The following is a 26,127-nucleotide window of genomic DNA, read 5'->3' on the forward strand; positions in this document are numbered from 1 at the left end:
TCTTGCCGGAGAACACTGGTCCTGACAGATGGCTATGCAGCGCTGTATGCTGAGCGATCTACATTGCTTGGATCACTCAACAGAATCTCCACATGTGTAGGCCCCATAAGAGAGCAAACAAATAATGGATGCACACTATAAGATTATCTGTCTAAACGGGAATGTGGTAATGTATGGTATGGACCATGAATTCAGAGGTTCAAAATGAAAAACCAAAACAATTAAAACCCAGAGATTACAGGAGAACTGAAATGCACCTTAAGTCTACACTTCTCTTTCTCGAGGGTAGAGTGATAGACTGAACAGTTAAGGAACTTCAAATTTTACACAATTCTCCAAACTATCCTCAAAATATGGGCACAAACTAGAAAATAATCAGGAAATTTCCTTTTCTTAAGGATCGACAGTTACAACATTACACAAAACCAGAGAGCACCATGCTTCTGCCATATTTGCTAGAAGGAAAGTATTTTTCCCACCAGTTGTCTAACAGATAACCTTATCTAGCAAATATGTCATCACCTGAACAAAAATAACTCCAGAGTTGTATTGGACTCTGCCCAACCAAACACTTGAGCAACCTAAAGACCTGCAAAGCTAAAATTCTGCCTCCAATGAGAAAGGCATCTAAAAGCCACATTCTCAGCCAAGGTCAATAGATCAGTAACAGGTTAAAAGGTTTCTTTATTATTAAAACTGAAATAGGCCTCAATACACCAGTAGCTGCTACATATATAGATGAGGACAGTCTAAAATGTTCTATTATATTGCAATATTCTTATTTATTGCAAAATTTGGCATAAGAACAGAATTGGATATCATAAACAGCTCTATATAGGAGCAGCAATCTTTGGTAAATCGTCCCTTTTCTATGGGTAACCCAGGGGTTCCCAATCTTTTTCAAATTACGGCACCCTTGAGTATCAGAATTTTTCCACGGCACCCCTAGGCCCCAAAAAATATTTAGAAAATGAAGTAATTATGTTTACTGTATATGTGCTTCTTAGGTTCAGTTATGTGGTAACGGGCATTATTTGCTTCTGATTGTACACATTTTATGATTGGCAGCCACCAGCACTGGTTTAGTCCATAAATAATTGATCATAATTAATTTGAATTGGTCCTGGACCACCAACCCGTGGCACCACTGCAAGTGTCCTGAGGCACCTCAGGAGCCATGGCACGCAGTTTGGGAACCACTGGGGTAATCTTGTTTCGGTACTTGTTTCCTAGCACGGCCACAATCGCGTCCATCGTGTACCTTAAAGTTAAAGGTACACTATGGACACGATGGACCCGATTTCCTTTGAAATCAGGCAAAGCAAAATCGGGGGCATCGCGTCGGTCGCGTGCATTAACATGTCCCCCGACGCGACCGACGCGATTTTGCCATAGGCTTCAATGTTAAAATATTTTTAACATTGAAATCGGGAGCATCGCGTCGGTCTTGTGCCATTATAATGGCACAAGATGAGATGGACTTGATTAAGTCCATTTTACATAGGAAACAATGTGAAATGGGTCAATAGGACCCATTTCACATTGTATATGGCCCCATCATGGTGTAAAAGTAACGCAACCCCATTGTGAGCGTCACCCCACGATTGACGCCAACCCGAAGCGTGCCGAGCGCAGCGGTGTGCGTCCTCCGACCTTTTCATACCCCTACTATCCACGTCGAGCCACCGACCCCGAAGCGCGGCGAGCACAGCGAGGGGACGCGTATACCTGTGAAGTTATACGCGTCCGCTCGCCTCGCTGCGCTCGCCACACTTTATATTCTCAACTCCACGCCGATGTGGATAGTAGGGGTATGAAAAGGTCGGAGGACGCGCACCACCGCCCCTCGCGGGCTCGCTGCGCTCACCACAAGTACCCTTGTTTCTAATAAATCTCCCAAATTAAACGGTTTAATTAGAAAAGGTAAAGGAAAGCAAATGCTTAATTTTAAACAGCTTCTAGTCAGGTTCTGGTGATGGCTCTCTATACCAAGTATACACGAGATACTGCACATGCCAAATTATCTACCACATGCTATCTAGCAGAGTCCTTGTTACATGCAAACACAACAGAAAATCAATGCTTAACTCCTCCATTATGGCACTCTTCATGACCACACAATTCAGAATCTGACACTTTCAGGACAGGACTGAAGGTTCCAACACACGATGCAAAATGTGCATTTTGTACTAGATCGCATCTAGTTAAAATCTCATGCGATACGCAAAAACAGTCTGCGATTTTAACTAGATGTGATGCGTTCTAGTACAAAAAAAGTACTGCCTACACATACTTTTTGTACTTTATGAAATGTTGAAGCGCACATTGCAAGCCTACAGAAACACTGTGCGATGTGAGAACTGCATGTGATGCATTTTCAACTAAAAAGTACAAAAGGTATCAGACCATCACAGTGTGTGGGCACCATAAAGCTGCCCACACATGGTGAGGTGTGCTAGGTGCGATTTGAGTTAAGGTGCCCATACACGGTACAATTGCTGAGTACGATAAGATGCTCGCTCCAGTCACACATCACAAAAAGTATGTGCTGCGCATACTTTTTGTACAAGATCTCATCTCATTGCAAAACTTACTAGTGTTCCCGCTAGGCTGTTTTAGCGGGATGCTGCGCCCTGCCCGATTTTTAAAGGGCAAATTGCGCCCTGCTCGTCTCGCAGCGCCCCACTAAACAGCCTCACGGGGAAGCCCAGCACAGTGGCTTCGGAGGGGCCGGGCCCGCCCCCTATGATGACTGTGGCGGCTGGGCCCGCCCCCTTTGATGACAATGGCGGCCCAAGCACGCCTCTTTCATGACAGCGGCGGCCCGGGCACGCCCCCTTCATGACGTCGGTGGCCCGGGCACGCCCCTTTCATGACATCGCGGCCCGGGCACGTGCCCCAGCTGCGACGTCGGCGTGCCCGGTCCGCCCCCCAGCGCCCTGCCCGGTGTCACTCCTAGAGTGAACACTACTTACGCGATGAGACGAGATGCGATATTGTATACAATAATTGTACCGTGTATGGGCACCTTTATACAATGTGTGCTATGCAGTTTGATCTTTAGTGCTATGCCAATTGAACTACATATGGTTTGGACTAGACTTTAAAATAATTTCAATATGTAAAAGTACATACCACATACGAATCCCTACACAGGGTGCAATTTGAACTAGACACATTGCGATGTAGTACAAAAATACCTGCCTGCACATACTGCAGTGTGATTTGAACTAAAAAAACAAAAACCGCATGCAAGAATCGTACCATGTGCGGGCACCATAAGAACTAACTGAGATAGAAGAAATTATTGTGGACTTTATTTGGAATGTGTTGAAGAACAGTACACTTATATGCTGCTAAGTGTTTATATTTCTGTAAACATGGTCACCAGGTCTTTATTCCTATGTGGACTACTATACAGGGGACAGAACAGTGATGTTACAGCAACAAAGACATCAGTCATAGCTGCATCAAATCCGGTTAGGGCGCTAGAATATATATACGCAGAAAGACATTAAAAAGTGTTAATGGAGTTGAAGGGTATTATTTGTTTCTATCTTCATAGAGCATAAGAGAAATGTAACGTTAACAATGACTAATATTCCACCTTTGTGGTGAAATTTACATTTTGATATTTGATGGGAGAAGCTGGAGCTCGCTGCTAGAGGATGTGAACATACTGCTGGCATTTTTCCACTTTACGGTTTTGGGTGTTTTTAGGATTAGCAACTATGTTTTATTGGTGACACGAGTTCCAATACTTCACTTTTTTGCAGACTGAACAAGAAAATACATATCTATGAAAAATGCTATAGCCATTTTGGTATTTGCTCCACCATTCTATATACCTTTCAGCTCTCCATGGCCTATCCGTCCCAAACGACCGATGACAACCCTCCACGGCAAAGAGCTCATCTGTACAAGTCCTTGGCACCATTCCCACAACTTCTGTAGGCCACTGCGACGAGCAGAGCCTTTTTTCCTTCGAGCTCTGCAATTTCAAAGAAAAAAAACCACCCCAAAAACTTAGTTTGCCATATTTCAAGCAGAGGACTATAAATAGTTAACATAAGTTTCCACAATTTGAACTTGCCTGTTTGGCACATCGATGTTTATAATGCATGTTTCCAAGAGCTCTCCATAGAGGTCTGTGCAAGAAGCAAGGAGCCACTTCTGATCATGAGATAAGCAATATCCAACGAAGAGGACATTGTATTTTTGACCAGCCTCTCCAAATGTTTCACCAAGCTCTGTTTGCTTATCCTTGACGGGAGCCAGAATAAATGGAGGCGTGTAGAGTCTAATACATTCCGGCCTCTATAAATAACATCAATTATAATTAGTCAAGTGTTCATCTATGAATAAGCTTTAACTACTTGTGCTAATTATAGTGCATTTTGGAAAGTGAAGTAATGGGTAAGTAACTTATTACTTCACCAGGAACTAATGACACCAATGAAGCACTACTTCCAATTGAATGGATGTGCTGCATTCTCAAGTTAAGTAAAAGGTTGCCTGGTCTTGGATGTCTTCAAAAATACACCATGTACAGTATTAGGCAACTGAAGCAATCTGTGTTTCAATTCTAATGCTGCCCATACACATGTGAGATATCGCATACAATCCTTCGATTTCGACCGCATCTGGCCGAGAAAACGAATGATTGTATGCATTTTTAAGGGGACATTTGACGCGATGCGCGGGCATGCCGGTCGAATGTCGGGTCTCAAGATCTTATGTGCTGCACATAATATCTATCGAATCGCAGGAGCGATCACATGTGGTTTTTAACCACATGCGATGCTCGAATGCGGGAGGGAATGCTTTTTCATCGGCGTGGGGATGGGGAAAGGGGGCCCGAGGGACCGATGGCGGCGTGGGAGACGGCGGCGTTATGTAGCGCAAGAAGCGCTAGCGCGTGGCGGGGGGTCTGTCAGCGGTAGCAGCAGAAGTGTTTAAAACACTGGGCAGCCCTCTGATTGGCTGAGCTAGCTCAGCCAATCAGAGGGCTGCCCAGTGTTTAAACAATTCTGCCGCCACCACTGACTGACCCCCGCCACAACGCTAGCGCTTCTTGCGCTACATAATGCCACCCTCTTCTAGCACCCGATGTGCCATCTCAAGATGGTATGTGACATCGGGTGCTGCAAAGGGGACACTTTGGCACCACAAGATGCAATCGGGTTTGATGGACATCGCACTGCGATGTCACATCGAATCCGATCACACATATGTATGGGCAGCATCAGTATATAGTGCTTTTAATGTATCATACCCACAATTATGTAATAACTATTTTTCTATACTGCCATACCATCCGTGCTTCCAGTGAAAATTGCAAAGGTAAACTAAACAAAAAAAACCCACACAAAATGCAGTGCCAGTATAAAAATAGTAAAAGAAAATTACCAATTGTAAATGACCAGGATGATGCCTTTATAAAAGGTATCACAGTGGATTATCTTTTACATCATTTGGTATAAACTCTTGCACTGGGATTGAGTGAGTTTTTGCAGTGGCACCTTTTTTTTACTGCAGAAATAGTAGCACTAGTGGAATTGCAGTGACTACTGCACTATAGAAACATATCAATATAAAGTGGTGTTACATAATAGGATTTTTAGAAATCATAAGTAGCTTGTAGAGCCTGGACTATGCTTTTGCTGTATATAAGCCATTTTACTATTTCCGGTATACCTCCATTTGGAGAACTACGAATGGTCAACTTTTTAATTTACTACACTAGATGGAGTTTTCACTTATTTTTGTAGATACTAAAATACATGAACTAAATGTAACGAAGTTATGCCAACTGAAAAACTATGAGAAATGGCTTACTCTTTTCAACAAGGAGTACTTACTTCAGGACTTTTAAGAGCATTTTCTATGGCTAGACCTGGCCCAAATCCAGTTAGAGTTTTCACATTTGTTGAGCCAGGAAGTGGCCTTCGACACTGGGTAAACACTGAAAAAGCGAGGGACTTTAAATGCTGGGTGTAAATTTGCCGATCCTCATGTTTCACTGGTTGCAGAAGATACTGACAAGGAACAATCTGAAAAAGTAAAAAAAAAAAAAATGGAGAAATCTTATTTATTTGCTTATTCAACATATAGCAGTGTTCCCATATAGCAATGAATAAGCCAATACAAAAACTGTTTCCTGATGCATATACCTTTCAAAAAGATGTCAGCGGACGACGAAATGCATCAGGAAACACTTTTATTCTTGGACATTGGACTTTATTGGATAGATTGCCAGCATTGAACCAGCTCCCCCAAATTCCTCCACCATAAGAATAATGGTTTTCCAATGTCCTTTTAACTTTTTAACATTCCTAATCATTAAGTGCACTATGGTTATTGTATTTTTATTTAGTATATAATTTAGATATTGTTCTATGTTAACAATTTATATGCTATTCGTCCCAATATCAAACGAGACGATTATGATACATTAAACATATTTTAAATTGTAATAACCAATTGATCATTGTATACTTTAGCGCTCCACTCCCTTTTTCCTTTCTTGTACTGTTGTTGGGAACTGATCTTCCCTTTGTGTGAGCAGCTAGCACAAAACCCATCATCTCAGGCGCCTGCTCTGTTACCAGTTGGTAAACACCTTTTTCTTTGAAGCTTAAATCCAGCTCTTTACACTGATGGATTAATCCATTCACAGGACATAGTAGGTGCATTTAGAAGGAAGCACTACACTCTGCTTCTAAATTTGTAACAGAAGTAACTTCCTTTAAAAATAGTAGCAACGGAACATCCTGCTGAGCAGAAGATTTTCAGTACTGAAATACACATTAAAATAAATGGCAACTAGAATACCATAATTAGTTTAACATTAACACTTTATACTTTTTCTAATGAGAGCACCAGATGTCAAAATACAGAATACATAAATAGAATACCTGTACAGAAACTGTATTTCTCAGATGTGGTGGGAGAATGTGCAACATTTCCAAGAAACAGCGGAGAAGCCCCAAAGTCCACACACTAGACGAATTAGAGCCCTCATCTTTATTTTCATAAGTGAAAGGATCAACAATGTAAACCACCATAGCTGGTGGATAGGTTATGGCGTGAGAGTCCCCATCAGTTGGAACTCCAACTTTATCCCGATCCATGGTGCTGTATATATAAAAAAAATCATATTACTAAAAAGCGTGACTTCTATGTGCTTTCTTTAGAATGCAGAGTCTACATCCAGATGAATTCTAGGTATAAACTGTTTATTTTTTTACTGGTATTTCATGTTTCACATTCCAAGTTTAAATACAAACAATGCATTCTGCTAAATATCTAACGTAACAAAGAAGAAGAAAAAAAAAAAAACACACACGCTCTTACTGATTAAATCATTTTCTTGTATTTCATATGGTTAACACTGGTGAGCTAGAGCCTGGGCACTAAATTGTTCAGGCTCCTTCTCCCCTATGCCATATCCGCAGGCATTCAATTAACTTAACAAGCCCAAGTCAAGGAGCGCAAGAACCAGCATACAGAGTGCATGCAAAATAAGAACTGATAATATGGCAAAATCCAGTAAGGTTCCCCATAAATCAGTTTAGGCTCCCTGTGTCCCCCATATATTCGAGGAAAAGGATATAACAGGTAAGAACCTAAACTCCAGCAAAGTATCCAGTACTTGGAGACGCCACAAGAGAAAGTTGCGCCCGTCACTCACTTTCTTGAGAGAGAAATATAGAGAGATCATTTATGACCAGAGTGGCAGATGGAACTTGGTCCAGCAGGTCCAGGACCTGAAGAGAAAGTTATCTGAAAGAAGGTGCGCAATTAAGGGGTAGTGCACAATGTGAGAGCACTACAAATAAATTAATTGGCACTATACAGACAAATTAGGTCTACTTGAATGCTTATTAGTTATCTGCATAGCAAGACATTGAGCCACGTGAATGAGACAGTGTTTCAGTGCACAAATATTCTGGGAAGGCATACTGCCAGTACTGACTGTGCAGGTTGCAACTAATCAATTACACGTTTGCAGCATTTAAGTTGGAGTCCAGAATCTGACATGGGAGTGGTAGGCCACCATGTGTGGTGCATCTGACAGGGACTAACTGCTCTGTCGGCTTTTGCAGGGATCCCTACCACCATACAGGGAAGATGGGGAGCAACCAGGATAGTGGTGAGTAATGAGACTGGAAAAAGGTTGGGTGGGGCTCTCTTTAAAACTGCCCTGCGTAATGGTTTGCTCTGGTTTCCCTACGTAGATGAAGTGTTCCAAATGGATAGACCAATACACGTAGTGTATTTCTATAAAGCAATTGTGCCAAGCATTCAGGTACCATGGCTCCATGGAAATAAAGTATTAATACATCAGATTTTTCATATAGAAGACCCTGCTCAGTAATGTTATCAAGTAGTGTATGAACTTTGATAGATGAAAAGCTAAGTATTGAAGTGTGCAGTGATAAAAAACAAACAAACAAAACCAAACACAACCACCCCACCTTTCAGTAATTTCTGTAGCTGCAGCGGCAGCAGCTGCCGCCTGTTCACTTGACATTCCAGTGGTTTGTTGTGGGTTCTGTTGCTGCTGCCCTGCTTGATTGTTCTGGACAGAATTGACTTGACCAGGGATTGCATTAGAGCTGTTGTTCATGCTCCCGTAAGGGGGAAAACTAGTAGTTTTATTTCCTGCCACGTTTGTAGGTGCAGTGAGTCCTGTTGCACTCGCAGAAGGCAGAGAGCTGTTTGGAGTTGATGCTGATGAGTTGCTTGTTGGGGCAGGGGTCATAGAGGAAGGAGTGCTAGGGTTACCAGTGTTGGCTGCTGAAAGAGCCTGAGTGGAAGCACCCTGACTAACAGGGGGTGCAAGGTTAGGTTGGCAGAGTAAAGAACTGTCCAGTGGTTGAGAAGCAAGATATGGACCTAAAGAAAATATTAGAATGAATTTTTTTTTTATAAAATTACCATGTACATGCATAAAACATTAAATATGGCACATAAGTACTATTGCTGGGTTAAAAAAAAATAAAAAATTGTATAATACCATTCTAAACTTTTGGTGTAATGCTAATTATACAACTGAACAACTTCACGCACAACCCAACATATGACTAAGTAAAACAATCGGTACTTGTGTAGTTTCACGGTGCCAGCATGGCGCCGTGCTACTTCCGGGTTCTACGCTCGCCACAAACTATGTTGAAAAAAGTAACTTAACGCCATGCCAACATGGATAGTTCATACCTCCACTATCCATGTTGGCATGGAGATGATTTTAAATAGCGTGGCGAGCGTAGCGAGCCACCGAGCCCGTAGCGTGGGCGAGCGAAGCGAGCCCCTCAAGGGGACTCAGGCGCCATGGTGGCGCCGTGAAACTACACAAGTACCAAACAATCTTGCTAACATACAATTTCTAGTGCGCACACAGCAGGTTAACGATCCGGTCTAAAGGATTACAGGTCCAAGAGATGAAACAAAGTTGACATTTTGAAATGTACTATAGGCTGAAATGTTAGATCGTAAATTCATACACATTACATAATGTGCATAACATTGGCTCATCATTTTTTAACAAATGTCACGCAGAAGGCCAGATACAATTATCTGCTTCAACTGGCCCTGGGTGCAGGGTACAAACTCAGATTATAAAACTGAGCAGCAAGAAATCAGCTTACTGGCCTAATTATCGCATTTTATTAGCAGTTTCTTATATAGCGCACACATATTCAGACAACGCTTTCCAGAGAATATTTGACCATTCACATCAGTCCCTGCCCCAGCGGAGCTGACAATCTATATTCCCTACCACATGTACACGCACACACAGACATTCCAGGGTTCATTTGTTGGGAGCCAATTAGCCTACCAGTATATTTTTGGATTGTGAGTGGAAACAGGAGTACCCGGAGGAAACCCATGCAAGCACGGGGAGAATATACAAACTCCGCACAGTAAGGGACATGGTGGGAATTGAACCCATGACCTCAGTGCTGTGAGGCAGTAATGCAAACCATTACACCATCCATACTGCATAATGTTTACCCATCTTAAGGTTTAAAATCTGCAGAAAGATATATATTCTTTTAGAATGTAAGCTCTCACGAGGGGGGCCTCTCCTCATGTGCTTTTCTTAGACTATATCTGTCATCCTGATCATTGGGTCTGTGTCTGGTCCCCTGCCGCTACTTAATTTGCCATGTACTTGTCCTAATACTAATAGTTACCTAATTTGCCTCATTATTATCTTGTTTTCAGCTCATCTATGTATTGTCAGACGCTGTGGAAACCTTGTGGCGCCATATAAATAACCAATGATAATAAAAATAGTGTAAATGAAAAAAATAAAATAAAAAACACAAAATTTTTTCACTTTAAGCTAAAAAAATGTGTTACTAAATGTTAAAAAAAAAAAAAAAAAAAGTATAACTTTGCTGTTGATAAAGTTCATTTCAGTTTTCCTTTTACATGCAGGGAAGAACGTCTGTACATATCACTTAGCTGGTGTAACATGTGTGATTATATAGATAGATAGATAGATAAATATATATAAAGATAGGAAAGAAAATAGGATTTACCTAGTTCATATTTGCACACTTGTGCATATAATCGCAGTTTGGTAAATGCTTCATTGTTGCCATTAGTTGCCTGAGAAAACCACTCTGCAACAGACTTCTCAGAAACTTTTTTGGATGCAGTAGTACCAACTCGCATTATACCATCTGTTAGTTGTTTGGAAATTGCTCGATGTTGTCCAAGTCTACAAGACTAAAAACACAAACTAATGGTTAATGACATACAAAATAACTTAGAAAAAAAATCTCCCGGGGAACTATAAGCGCACACAGTACGTTTTCACCCATGCCGGTTACATTTTTTTTTTTTGTCATCGAATCAGCATGGACAAAAATGAATGGGAATTTGCCAAGACTCGTGGAACTGAGGAAAATTTTGCAGATCCATGCAGTTTTCACCCATGCTGGATTTTTTTTGCCAGGCCAGCAGGTAAGAAGCAAGCTTAACCCTTTGAGTGACAACATCTGTGAAACACGTGCACTAATATCCACTAAAACGCCCAGTGTGTCTCACATTTTTTATATATATTCTAATAAAAAATAAATGTAAAAAAAAAAAACTTGTGAAAAAAAAAAATCCTAATTCCTACACAAGGTAAGCGCATTACAGGTGATTATGATGAATAAAAAGGTTTGCTTGGCAATTTTCACACTTATTCAACAAATACACTTGGCACTGAAAGGGTTAACTAACATAAAATCAGCCTTAAGACGAAGGTTCCCAGGAGCTTTATTTTAAACCAGATTCTCTGAGGAGTTGAAAAGTCATTTGAAGATAGAACACTTTTCTAACGTTTACTACACACCCAATTGAGGTGGAAAAACTATGCGGCTGGAACAAAAATCTGGCAATATATGGGAGCAAATAATCAATCATATGCTCCAAAATGATGGAAAATAATAAAAAACGTTTTTCAAAAGGTATTGGTTAAATCAAATGAACTTAACAGATTTGGCTGATTGACCATTTCTGTATTCTTACATTTGGGAGCAAATGGTTGGTTGTCATTTGCTCCCATACATAACCAGATCGGACAGATCGCTAAAGGTATGTACTGAGCCACTACACTGGTACCCTCGGAGCTTAGCATGGTGTCCACCTCTGCAATGAGGTCAGATAAAATACTTTGTGACTAGTGGAGAACGGAACTGGAAAAGTAAAACAAAAAAAATGTTCTTAAAGACAGTTTAGGGATCTATTATCCTGGGACTAGAGTAATTTCCCCTAATAAGAGAAGGAGCCTCATTGCCACTCTAACATTCAAAACTTTTAGAACTATCTTGCTGTGCAGAAGAGCAGTCTCAGTTAAGGCCCTTGGTAACCTATGAAATAACAACAACAATGTACGAGTAGAATGGTTTTACACTGATTACATTACGGATCAGATGGCAAGTTCCCAATCTGTGCAAAAACCCTTTTGCTTTTAGACCCCAAACAATTACAGTAATATTCAATCTGCTGCACTAAATATCATGCAAGGATAAGGGCTTGTAGCTTTTGGACTTTGAGCTATTCAATTATAACTTTTTTTGGTACTCTTTACCTAGAACGGCGCCCGCGATTGAAATCGCGGGCGTCGGGGGTAAAAATCGCGGTGATCGCGGGCATCGCGGGTAAATCGGGATGGCCGCGATGACCGCGATCACCGCGATTTTCCCATAGGGAACAATGTTAAAACGGCAGATTGACCGCGATTTTACTATTAAATGCCTCAATGGACCCGATTTGGGGCCAAATAGGCCAAATTAACCCTTAAATGGCCCCCCAAATTTTTAACGCCACCCCACGATCCACGGCAACCCGAAGCGTGGCGAGCGCAGCGAGCCCCGCGAGGGGACGCGGATACCTCCACAGGTAGACGCGTCCCCTCGCGAGGGGTGAAGCCCGCGAGGGGACGCGCATAACTGTGAAGGTATCCGCGTCCCCTCGCGGGGCTCGCTACGCTTCGGGCTCGGTGGCTCGCTGCGCTCGCCACACTATTATATTCTCACACCATGCCCTAGTGGATAGTAGGGCATGAAAAGGTCGGAGGACGCGTACCGCTGCGCTCGCCACGCTTCGGGTTGGCGTGGATCGTGGGGTGGCGTTAAAAATTTGGGGGGGGGGGGGGCATTTAAGGGTTAATGGGCTCTGTGGCCCATTTAACATTGATTCCTATGGCCAAATCGGGTGGATTGAGCCATTTAACAGTAAAATCGGGTCCATCGCGCCTTTTAACATTGATTCCTATGGGAAATCGGGAGCATCGCGTCGCGGGCATCGCGGGCACATTTATGTGCGGCCGCGACGCGACCGACACGATTTCCATGTTTAACATGGGTTTCAATGGGAAATCGCGGGCATCGCGTCGGTCGCGTCGCGGCCGCACATAAATGTACCCGCGATGGGCGCCGTTCTAGGTAAAGAGTACCCTTTTTTCTTTGTGCTCCAAATCCACAGCCAACTGGGATAAGCTCCCATAGCTATGAGTCAAGGTATAACACACCACTTATCACTGATTTATGTTCAAGCCTCCTTGGTGCTTGAGCAGAAGTCTGTTTAAAATGCAGCCAGCTACAACTTCATATCCTTGGCCAATGTATAAGTCTGCGGCTATTTAGAGTCCTTACACACCAAATATATTTACCTTCCACATAATCAGGTCGCTCCTGCATTAAGCAAAGATAACTATGAAACATTGGTTGGGCTATCCTTATTACCTCTATAGTTTCTTCTTTAAAGATTAAAAAAATTTTTTACATTCTTACCTCATACATTGCAGTGAGATCCCGAAAGAAACTCTTGGCTCCATTTAGCAGAGCTTCATTTTCTGGACATACCACAACATAAGCGATATCGCGTTGAGATCCATATGGTTCCAGCATTAGTCTTTCCCAGTAAGGCAGGGCAAATGGCGAAAGCACCAGAAAATCGTAGTCATAACCAACCAAAAATGTAGGAATTGGCAGTGGTTCTGGCGACTCATCCGTTCCTGTGATAAACCCCACAATTAGAACTTAAATTATAATAGACCAAAATGACTTAAAACCATCAAATTAATAAACCAAGCAGCCATTGACAATATACCAAACTGTATTTATATTTGAGTTGCAATGTATGAAAAGTGTTATTGTTGAAGGTCTGTTTATGCAGTAAGAACAGTCGCAGACCATCCATAAAAGGCCTTTACACTGATCAATAGCTACAAAACTGTATAGGTCCAAATTCACTAGTCGTTTTTGCCCATCGATGAAGTGCAAATCACTGGCCATAAAATCGCTCAGTGCATACAAGGATTTTCTCAGGGGTGAACAACTTTCCATAATAGGAGACTATGGAAAGCCGTTCAACAACAGACGCGGGATCGTGCATCAGTGCTCACAACTTAGCCAGGCCATATACACTAGGCGGTTGAGTTGAAAGCCGCTCAAGCAAAAAAAAAAAAAAAAAAGTGAGCTGCTTTCAGTGTGTGTGGGCCTTATGGCAATTAATGGATAAATTAAAGAAAAATAACTGCACTTTGTAACAGACTTATTCTTTATATGTACTGCAGCGAAATCGAGCCACTTTTCTGTGGTGTCCACAGGGGCGTGATTTGGCCAGGCGATTATGACTAGCTAGGCAAAATCACGTAGAAGGTTAGCCACAATCACCCCGGGTGTACACTGCGGGCAATAGCGATGCACAGCCCAGCAGCATCGCTATCACCCAGAATACAAATATACTGTGCAGTCAAGTTAATTTTGATGGCAGCTGGCTAAATCTTGATTTTGACTAAGCCAAAATTGGTTAGTCAAAATCTCCCAGCCTGAGTCCATGTGTACACCCGTTAAAAGTATTTAGACAAATGCAATTTAAAATCCAATAGGTAAGTACTGCACTGAGTGGGAGGAGAAGATATTGGCGATCCCAGTTCTTAAGCATGATTATTAGACCAACATATAAAAAAAAAAAAAAAAAAAATATTCACCATATGAGCCACGTCCAGCCATCTTATGAAATTGTTGCCATGTTAAAGGTCCCTGCACACCCCAAGACCGGACCGTCCGCTTCTTCTGGACTGCATCTTGTAAAACAGGTTGCAATGACAGAAGCATACGAAGGATGTCTTGAGAACACTGTTTGCTTGAGTCAATAGCTGCAATACAAACAACAAAGTTAAAATGGGCATATAGTACAGTATAGTACAGATCAAATCTTGGGATGTACACTCAAATACATATTTAAAATGTATAATCTATATTCTACATATACACTGTATAGCCTGAGTATTATAAGCACCAAGTGATCCTGTGCAAAGTAGGATGTCCATTGAAGAAAAGAAAAGTGAAGGTATGTGCAGACTCCTGAAATCCTGGCTTAGCACAAGCTGACAGACTTTAAAAAGTGGCACTCACCACAGCACATCAACAAAATGGCGAATGGTTGAGGGCAGTTAAAGTGTAAACAGAGTGGACCAGCAGAAAAAAAAACAAAAACAAACAGTTGTTTCAGTACAAGTCCTGTGGTCATTAACAGTTAAGTGGTATATCGCCAGTGCACACTCCCATCGCGGGCAATATGGTTGCTCAGCTCCCGTGTGTACACAGCCTTAGATGGCATACACAGTTGACCCTCCCTGGTCATTGACCAGGCCCTCTGCATTGGTAGCTGACAGAGACCGGGGGTTGGAGACACTGGACTCACTTCAGTACAGTAGGAGAATTTGGCTATTTTTGTTGTGTTCCTAGTAGAGACAGGTATAACTTCGTCCATGCATATAAACACAGCCATGCAGAAAGCACTACATATAACATGTTAAAAAGGTAAACAAGCAAAAAGTCGACATGTAAAGGTCAACAACAACAAAAAGTTGACACAAGTTTTTCACATTTTTGTAGTGTCTACGTGAACATGGACACCATGTAAGTGTACCGCATCCCCTAGCATGGCTGTCGAGTGCTGCTCTTGGCACACTATAATATTCTCCCTCTATGATTGCGGTGATGGTAAATTATAAAACAAATCTATTTAAAAATAAAAGAAACCATGAAAACTCAGGTTAACCTTTTGACTGTCCACCTTATGACTGCATACCTAGTGTTAGCGGGGCGCTGCGCCCTGTCCGATTTTTAAAGAGCAAAATGCACCCTGCCCCTCTGGCAGCGCCCCGCTAAAACAGCCTATCTCCGACCCCTCAGGAAGCCCGGCGCTTCCCCACCAGTGTAGAACCTTCGGGGTGGCCCCCTTCAGTGACGCCGGCGGGACCCCCCTTACACTGCCCCGTGCAGCAGCGCCCTACCCACCCTAGTTCCTAGAAGGAACACTACATAGCCCTGGTCCTACCTATATTTGTAGTGTATTTGGCTACACTGTGTTCAATGTAATTGTCAATAGGAATAAAAGGTCCTCCCATACACTAGGTGATTTGGGCACTAATCCAAGTGTAGGACATCTGATCAGATCTGATGCGCTGTCCCATGAGCATCGGATTGGAGTTTGAGGTGGGGGTTGGCTGCACATAAGTTAAATCTTATGTCCATCCGTCAGCTACACATCGCAGCTGTGGGGAGAATTAAAAAATCCTAATCGGAAAGACTGGATGGCCACCGATTGGCTTACAGCTCTCAACCAATCAATCAGAGGCAGCCCAATCTTCTGAAGAGGATTTTTCAATTATGCGACCCCCAGCCTGCAGCTACATGTGTAACATTGCATGCAGTTTAAAAAAAAAAATAATAAAAAAAAAAAAGGGCCAAATCAAGTGAGCTCTCATGGGGAGCTCACGGGAAAATCGGGCCGACTTGTCCCTTGGACAAGTCGGCCTAATGTATGGGGGCTTTAAGTCTAGGCCAGAATGTCCTTAACTGTAAAAAAGCCCATTGTTCTGAGTCCCCTGACTATTCCAGCAGATCTGATTAGGGTGAGTAGGTTGTCCATACACTGTGCGATTTAAACTTCCGATTTTGACTATCTAGGTAAAATTAGCATTTGGGTTGGGTTTAGCCGCTATGTGTGCCTAAACCCAAACTTAATGGTTGCGATATGCGCAGCGAAAAGATCCATTTTCGGGAGATTGGGCATGATGAAACATTTGAAAATGGGCCTAAATGTTACACACCGATAAAAGGGTAGTATTTAATGGTTACTGCCCCTCTTCGCCCCCAGTTGGTGGTATTTAATTGTTTCCGCTGGTGAGTGTGCTATCATTTGAGCTCACTACCCCCAGGGGTGGCAAGCTGAAATGCTCGAAAAGTGACCCATTGGGGTCTCAAAACTGGACTTTTTGAATGGTGCCCGTTAGTTTGGTCATGTTAAGCAACGATACACGGCTAAAACAGACCATAAACGAGCGCGATACAAATAAATTGAATATCACCCTGTGATCTCACATCACAGAGACATAAATGTGAACATTTTAATACAATCTGTAGTGAAAACGTTTGTTGCCTAACCAGTGCATGTTAGCTTTGGTTAGTGTACAGACTGACTTTCACTCATACCTTTACTTAGCTTGGATGGATCTTTAAAATTCTAAATGCATTTCCTCATCATATATGAAAACTTCTCAATAAGAATGGTATGAAGAATATGAATAATTCTTATACCCATAAAGAAAGAAATGCCAAGACAAGGAGATCATTCCCCAGAGCTCACAATTTGAAATCAACAAAAATATGGGTACTTGTGAGTTATCCGGGCGTCCGATTTTTTGATTGTATGCCTTAAGTTAAGGCATACAATCAGATGCGATGCGATGCGATATCGCATCGCATCGCATCGCATGCGATCATCGGATGCGATGACCCGATTTTTCCATAGGAATCAATGTTAAAATGATTCCTATGGAAAAAGGGGTCCTTTTCATACCCCTACTATCCAAGTGGGCATGGAGTTGGATATAAACCTGTGGCGAGCGTAGCGAGCCACCGAGCCCGAAGCGTGGCGAGCGAAGCGAGCCCCGCGAGGGGACGGTATTCCGTGACCCCTCGCGGGGCTCGCTACGCTCGCCACGCTTCGGGCTCGGTGGCTCGCTACGCTCGCCACAGGTTTATATCCAACTCCATGCCCACTTGGATAGTAGGGGTATGAAAAGGACCCTTTTTCCCATTGAATTCCATGTTAAAATGGACTCAGTCCATTTTAACATTGATTCCTATGGAAAAATCGGGTCATCGCATCGCATCGCATCGCATCCGATGGTCGCATGCGATGCGATGCGATGTCCCGATCCGACCCGATTTACAAATCGGACGCCCGGATAACTCACAAGTACCAAAATATGAAATCATGCCAAGCGACAAATATTTCCTCCCAAAAATATCAATATGTTAGAATATCCGCGTGGGACCTACCCGGGTGGTTTAGCAGAGTCACGGCACCCCAGTTTCCCCTTACTGCTAATTGTTTTTCCTCTGTGACCTGGGTGCCGTCGTGGCCTCCCTTATGTCCGGATGCGGTGGTGTGTTTGTAGTTTTTGCCAGATGTTCATGGTTAAACTATGTTTTTCTTGGTACTTCTGTATTATCTGGGCTCCCATGTTAAATGCACCCCATTTTTTCATACCCCTACTATCCAACTACGCATGGAGTTGATTTTATATAGTGTGGCGAGCGCAGCGAGCCACTTTGCCCGAAGCGTGGCGAGCACAGCAAGCCCCGCGAGGGGACGCGGTCTCATAAAAAAAAACGGGAGCCCAGATATTACATAAGTACCTTTTTCTTTTATGTTCTTCTGTCATGTATTTCTCCCCCTCTTCTCCCATTTCGCTCTACCCCCTTTGTCCTTTCCCATTCCATACCTCTCTTTTTGATCAGATATCTTTTTCTTACTCCTTTTCCTGATATGACCAGATGGCTGTAAATTTGCATATTATATCCATTAATGCTAGGGGCCTCAATATCCCTGAAGAGAGAACACATGCTCTCCATTCCTTTCATAGGGAGAGAGCAGACATAGTCTTAGTCCAAGAGACCAACTATCGCCAGGCCGAATCGACCCCTCGTCTCAGTAATCACTATTTTCCCACTACATACTATTGCAAATACCCACACTCGAAATCCAAGGGTGTTGCAGTTTTATTTGCCAAACACGTAACAGTTACTGATGTGCAAGTACATATATTGGAAGAGGGAAGATGCCTGTTGCTTATTTGCTCTGTTTTTAATACTATGTTTACAATTGTCAATGGTCTATGCCCCAAACCTTTTCTTGGGAAGGTCCTAGATGCGGTTGAGTCACTTAATTAAGCAGGGGATCTTAATAATAGGCGATGATTTCAGTTGGGCCTTAGACCCCTTCAGGATACTGCCCCACCTCCCGCTACCACCATGGGTTCCCGATCTATGGGGGATGAGACACTTGCTCCACACTTACCAGCTGTCCGATGTGTGGCGAATAGGTCATCCCACTGACCGAGACTTTACGTATTACTTGGTTCAACATTTATTTACAGTTTCTTATATAGCGCAGCAGATTCTGTTGCACTTTACAATAGGGCACAAATCTTACTCCAGATAAGATTACTTTCTCCTAGGTCATAGCTGCCTACATTTGGTTCAAGACACTTCCATTGGCCCCATGACCTGGTCCGACCATGCTCCTGTTCTCCTAGATATTTCTTTTTTAGGCACTATGACGCCAAAACACTGCACTTGGAGATTCAACGAGTCCATCCTCTTTGACCCTTATTGTAAATCTCAATTGGAAGACACATTAGATCTGTATATAGACCACAAAGTCACCCCTGGTGTCTCTGATTTGACAGTCTGGGAGGCCCATAAATGTGTTGTACGTAGGAAATTTATCCAACTGGGTTCATACTTGAAAAAAACAAAAAGGCAAGGTCAGATCTCCAAAAAATTCATTTGTTGGAAACCACACATAAGGCTTCCCTTTCCTCTGCCGCATTTGTGGAACTCACTGCCACCAGATCAGCTCTTAATAAATTACTATTAGAAAAAGTGAAACTGGCATATAGAAAATGCCTTAAATCGATTTTATCGTTGGGGGAACAAGCCAGGTAAAATGCTTGCTAGAGCACTTTGCACCCAGAGGGCCCTTTCCTTCATCTCATCCATTAAAGTTACTCAAGAGCGAAAAGTACATGACACAGAGTCAATCGCATCAGCTTTCTGCTCATACTACTCTTCTTTATAGAATTTGCCCTCGCCAACAGCCTTTGCAATCGCGGAAGAGAAACAGTCATATAGAGTCCTATCTAGCAAAAATTGGGATCTCTGTATTAACAGCTAAGATCAGGGATAATCTTGAAGCCCTTCTCCGCAGCAGAATTGGAGGAGGCGATTAAAACAACCCCCTCTGGAAAGAGCCCAGACCCAGATGGTTTTATTATTTCTGATTACAAAGCTTTCAAGGATAAATTAATCCCCCTACGCTTACGGGCCTGTAGAGTACAGTTTCAAATGACCACCCTCTCTCATCCCAATCCCTAGAGGAGCACATTATGGCCCTGCCGAAAGATCCCTCCATATGCCCTAGTTATCGCCCCATTTCCCTTCTTAATATTGAAGTGAAGCTTTATGCTAAACTTCTATTAAATAGACTAAAGCAATTCCTGCCATCCACAGTGACCAGGTGGGATTCGTCCCAGGTCGGGAGGCCAAAGATAACACTTCCAAGATAATAAGTCTGATACATCATCTCTCCTCTGCTGATACCTCAGGAATTCTCCTATCTACAGGTGCCAAGAAGGCATTTGACAGAATTGACTGGGGTTTTGTGAAGGGTATACTTAACCATTTGGGCCTAGGTCCAATATGCCTACAATGCATCTTAGCCCTATACGCCTCCCCTTCTGCCAGAATTAGGATTAACGGCTCGTTATCAGGCCATTTTATTATCAGCAATGGTACTCGGCAAGGATGCCCGCTGTCCCCCTTAATTTTTATTCTTTGTATAGAAGCTCTGGCCAGGGCAATTAGAGAGATCCCACTAATATTCGTGTTCAACCTATCTGGGCACGAATACAAACTTGCATTGTTCGCGGATGATCTCTTCGCCACAATTACGAATCCTGTGATTTCCCTCCCTAGCCTGATGGATGAATTTAGGTCTTTTAGCGACCTCTCTAATTTCAAAAATAGGATTTAGGGTACCTACCGGTAAATCCTTTTCTCGTAGTCCATATGGGATACTGGGTTGAATACTATGGTGATAGAGATCAGTGTGGGTGCACTGGCTCCTCCCCTCTATCTCCCTCCACTAGTCAGTTGATGAAAAACTGTGCCGAAGGAGAGCTATGTGAGGAGGTATGTGAAAAAATAATATGGTGAGATTCTCACAGCACACCCAAACCAACAAAAAAATAAGAAAAGAGGTGAATCATAACTTCTGAGTTCACCAATAACTGTTGAAAAAGGTCCTAGTGTCTTACAGCAGGAATGCCGCACAGATGCGGGCTCCCAGTATCCCATATGGACTACGAGAAAAGGATTTACCGGTAGGTACCCAAAATCCTATTTTCTCTACCGTCCAATGGGATACTGGGTTGAATACTATGGGGAGGTCCCAAAGCTACCAGAACGGGCGGGAATGTGCGGAGTCTGCTGTAGAACCGCTTGTTCGAACTGGGAATCCTCCCTGGCCAGAGTGTCAAATCTGTAAAATCTCACAAATGTGTGATGACCTGACCAAGGTGCAGGGCTGAGACTCCCCGGGCAGCAGCCCAAGAAGTCCCTACGGATCTGAATGAATGGGCCTTCAACGATGGTGAAAGAGACAAACCAGCCTTTGCATATGCCTGTTGAATCGTACTTCGAATCCAATGTGCAATGGTCCGCGTAGAAGCAGGAGAGCCCTTCTTCTGCGCATCGTAAAGCACAAAGACTTTTGGTCTTACGGATTCTGGCTGTGCGCTTAACATACACCCTTAGAGGTATATCCGGATGTGCCGCGCTGGAAGGAACAACAACAATTGGTTGGTTGAGGTGGAATGCCGACACAACCTTTGGCAGGAAGTGTGGCCTTGTCCTGAGCTCTGCCCGATCCTCATAAAACACCAGTTAAGGGCTTCTACACGACAACGCGCCAAGTTCAGACACCCACCTGACTGAAGCCAAGGCCAGCAGAACAACAGTCTTTCAAGTAAGATGTTTCAACTCAGATTATTCCAAAGGAACAAACCAAGAGGACTTCAGAATGTTTAGAACCACGTCCAAGTCCCAAGGCGCAGTAGGCGGTACAAAAGGGGCTGAATCCGCAGAACCTCTTGTAAAAAGGTTTGAACCTCCGGCAAGGCCGCCAGTTTCTTTTGAAAAAACACAGACAGAGCCGAGATATGGACCTTTAAAAAAGGAACCCAATCTAAGTCCCAGCTCCAAGCCAGCCTGAAGAAATCTTAACAGATTGTTCAGATAAAATACTGCTGGTGGCAAGGCATTCTTTTCACACCATGCCACGTATTTCCGCCATATTACATGGTAGTGTGAAGAAGTAACTGGCTTCCTGGCTTTAGTCCTGGTTGCAATGATTGAGGGTTGTAGGCCCTTATGGCCTAAGATCTGCCGCTCAACCTCCAGGCCATTAAAAGTAGCCGCTGTAAGTCCTGATAGACAAACGGCCCCTTGAGGAGTAGGGTCTTTTCTTAGAGGTAGACACCACGGGCGTTCCACTTGCATGGCCTGAATGTCACCGTACCAGGCCTGTCGAGGCCAGTCTGGTGCCACCAGGATGGCTTCTGCCCTTTGAAGCCGAATCCGTTTCGGCACCCGCGCCAGTAACGGGAGCGGTGGGAACAGGTACACTAGCCGAAAATCCCATGACCAAGTCAGGGCATCCACAGCTACTGCCCCTGGATCCCTGGTCCGTGCACAGTACCTGTCCACCTTGTGATTCAGCCACGAGGCCATAAGGTTGATCTGAGGGAGCCCCCAAAGGTCCACAATGGCACTGAACACTTGAGGGTGAAGTCCCCACTCCCCGGGATGGAGGTCGTGAAGACTTAGGAAGTCCGCCTCCCAGTTGTCGACTCCCAGTATGAAGATTGCAGACAGGGATTTGACATGGTGCTCTGCCCAGGAGAATATCTTGGTTGTTTCTCTCATGCAAGGCATGCTCTTCGTCCCTCCTTGACGGTTGATATACACAAATTGCGTTGTCCGACTGGACTTGCACCGCCTTGCCCTGTAACTTCGGAGACGCCTGTAACAGAGCATAGTGAACTGTCCTTAACTCCCGTTTGTTGATGTGCAACCTGGATTCCAGTGGAGACCAGCGACCTTGGAGAACGACTCCCTACGTCACAGCTCCCCAACCTCTCAGACTGGCGTCCGTGGTTAACAGTATCCAGTCCTGGATCTGGAAACACCGACCCGCCAATAGATTGGGCGAAGCTAGCCACCACTGTAGAGAGTTTGGTCCGTGCTGCGAGGCAAATCTTCCTGTGCATCTGCAGGGGAGACCCCGACCACTTTGTCGGAATATCCAGCTGGAAGATTCTAGAATGGAATCAGCCAAACTGGATAGCTTTGAACGCAGCCACCATTTTGCCCAACTACCTGAGATGAACTTGAACCAGAGTGTTCTTTAGGACCTCTCTCTCACCACCTGCTGTAGAGCCATGGCTTTTTCCACAGGCAGGAAAACCTTTAGTTCCGTCGTGTCCAGAATCATGCCCAGGAACACCATTCTTTGGGTCGGGATCAAAGAGGATATTGGAATATTCAAAATCCATCCGTGGTCTCTTAGAAGCTGCATGGTCAGATTGAGGGCACTCCTCAAGGCCTCCTCCGAACCTGCCTTGAGCAGATCGTCTAGGTAAGGTATCACATTTACCCTTTGAAGCCTGAGGAGTGACACCATGCAGGTTAATTTCTTGGATGAGGCTGCACCTAAAAACCCCACAGTAGCACAAACACACACACTTCAATCAAACTGTAAATATACACAGTATGCAGAAATCAGTATACATTCTATGTGTCAGCGACTACTGCAGTGTGGTAATGCTTAACTAGCCAGTGGGGTAGAATCAGAGCAAAATGGGGGACCAGTACACCCTAAACCAGGGCTCGACAAACCCCGGTCGTCAGGGCGACCAGATTTTGCTTCCTGGCGACCAGATTTGCCAGGAAGCAGATCTACCCAGGCAGAGTGGCTCGTGGTAATAGCAGCAGCCCACAGAGTGGTGGACAACTCTTCCGACTGCCGCTGTATCGGAGCATGGCAGCGCGGCTATTTCATAACTCAAGGAGGGAGAGTGGCTGCTTTCTGCAGGTGACCCAGGGATCACCAGGCATCACTCCAGTGGGTGCCCGGTTGAAACGCGTTGGTTACGACACAGGACATACCAGCATTATGCACCCCTCACTCCCATAACCATTCCATCGAGTCTCCTCCCGGCTGGGAGTTGAGCCTGCGGCTAACCCACTGCTGCAGCGACACCGGGTACTGTGCTGACTAGGCGCCGTTACCAGGTAGTCGCGCATCAGACAGACCGCAGAGCCGGGCTCAGAGCACAGCTGTCTGAGTCAGGGCGGGAGACATAGGCACACAGACTACGTGGGACCGTTCTCACACAGGCTTCAGACACAGGTGAGCGGTGCACTGCGGGGGGACGGGACGCCAGCCCCCTGCATCACCCCCGTGTGTGTTTCTCTTCACAGACGCCCCAATGTACTTTTCATCATTTGCACAGATTTAATACGGCAAACGGAACTGTCAGACTTGCTCCACCAAGCTGCCCACACTGCCCCGGGCAAGCCTGGTACCAAACTTACTCCCCTCCACCCCCCTCCCCCACCCACCAGTCCCCTATTTGAATACTTGTGCAACATTGTTCCAGTGTATCACAGTTGTCATATATGGTGTACATCGCAGCAATAAACGCACCTCGTTTCTTGCACATAATTCATTGCTGTCATATTTACATCACTCTTGCAATATATATCCTATATTACATATGAATCACTGGGTTGGAGCTCAGTTTGGTTCAGAAGGAGAGCGCAGTGTTAACCCAATCCTTACTAATAACAAAGGTACATAAAAATACAAACCCCCTCCCAAAAAAACATTATACCTACAGTGAAAGGAAGAGAACGTCAGGGTGTGTGGCAAAACAAAGTCAAGATCGTAAAATCCCCATTAATTTTAAGGAACTAAAATAAGTTCCTTAAATGTCGAAGAAGTATCAATTGACACACCCACCCCCCCCCCCCCCCCAATCTACAGTCTTGTAATATTAAATCACAGAAGTCTATGACCTTTTAGACTCTATTCACAGGAGACCCTCTAGCCAATATATAATAAAAAAAAAAAAAAAAAAAAAAAAAAACAATTACAGGTACTCACCATTTCTTCTAGACCAACAGTGTAAGCAAGAACTTCTCACAAGTGCTTCATCAACTTTACCCCCAGACATGTTATCCATAAACTGCCGGCCGTGCTCCAGTGCCAAGTAGCAATCATTACAACAGTCCTGTTCTTCAACACGTGCGGCATAACTCACAATGCTGGTTTTGGCTATAGGCTCCTCTTCCATCATTCCAAATGGAGAGAATAAATTAGTGCATTGATCATGTAGGAGTAGTATCAACTCATCTGGCATTTTTTCAGGATCCTTTAATATCCCATGATCTGTTCCCGCGGCCCTGATGGCATCAAAGCGTTTTTCCACCTCTTTGCCACAATCTGTATGTCGGCCAATGATATCCAACTCGTCCTCCAAAAATAAGCCAGAGTTGTTGCCGAACTTTCGATTCATCACTGCACTAAATCCACATGTACAACGGTACTGTACTTCTTGGGTCGGATCAGGGATATACACGCCAACATCAGCTCCTTTAATGTTCATGTTGCATACACAGATGCAGCAGCTGTCAAAATTGCAATCCTTGAAGAGATTCATCACAGATTCTGAGAGGATAAGGTTGACATAAAGGCTGTGGGCCTCTGGGATCGATGGAACAGTTGCTGGTTCTACTGAGTTCAATGGCCGGCACGTTGATGGCGTGGATGCTGGAGAGTACAAATCAGAGTTCTCATATTTCACAGAACCCTGGACACTGGCTGGACCACCACCTGCCCTTGGTGTACGTGGAGTTCTTGGGGTTCGTGGAGTGGGAGCAGAAAAGCGAGGTGTGGCAGGAGAAGGAAGGATGCCTGCTCCCCCATTGCTTGGAGGGGCACTATTCGACATTCCAAATGGAGTATGTGTTTGTGGCGTGTAGCTTTGAACATATTCTTGATCAATTGCACTGCTGACACTAGAAATATTCCTGAGAAAAAAGATGGATATAGTCAGACTACAACATGTTATTTGGTAAATTACAAATAAGTCACCAATTAAGGAAGCTACAATAGATCAATGCTAAACCCCCACAATTCAGCAAAGTGTATACGCTAGTAGATTAATTGGCTTCTGACAGAAACCAATCCTAGTGTGGGTACTTGTGTATTTTGGCGGCGCCCGATTTCAGCATCGTGCGATGAACGCGTCGCATCGCATGCCATGTACCAGATGGCATGCGATGCGACGCGATTTTGACCCCCTATGCGATGAAAAATCGTATAAGCACCCTAATGGGTGCTTACAATGTTATATGCACCCCCACGCCACCCCCCACTATAAACGTGAACCCGAAGCGTGGCGAGCGCAGCGAG

The 26,127-nt window shown here is 44.0% G+C and overlaps 1 protein-coding gene across 2 annotated transcripts in view; it reads right to left on the reverse strand.

The window, feature by feature from the left end:
• Positions 1–26,127, reverse strand: part of MED13 (mediator complex subunit 13) — a 105,931-nt gene that overhangs the window by 7,750 nt on the left and 72,054 nt on the right. For both annotated transcript variants that reach the window (XM_083173754.1, XM_083173753.1), the window contains exons 16-24: positions 24,817–25,742; positions 14,501–14,668; positions 13,299–13,522; positions 10,554–10,743; positions 8,481–8,901; positions 6,918–7,137; positions 5,862–6,053; positions 4,094–4,317; positions 3,849–3,991 (exon numbers count right to left, since the gene is read on the reverse strand). In XM_083173754.1, coding sequence (XP_083029880.1) covers positions 3,849–3,991; positions 4,094–4,317; positions 5,862–6,053; positions 6,918–7,137; positions 8,481–8,901; positions 10,554–10,743; positions 13,299–13,522; positions 14,501–14,668; positions 24,817–25,742 — 2,708 coding nt within the window. The remainder of the gene's footprint in view (positions 1–3,848; positions 3,992–4,093; positions 4,318–5,861; positions 6,054–6,917; positions 7,138–8,480; positions 8,902–10,553; positions 10,744–13,298; positions 13,523–14,500; positions 14,669–24,816; positions 25,743–26,127) is intronic.

This window comes from Crinia signifera, chromosome 2, assembly GCF_055691185.1.
Source record: "Crinia signifera chromosome 2, ASM5569118v1, whole genome shotgun sequence".
NCBI classification, from domain to species: Eukaryota; Metazoa; Chordata; class Amphibia; order Anura; family Myobatrachidae; genus Crinia; species Crinia signifera.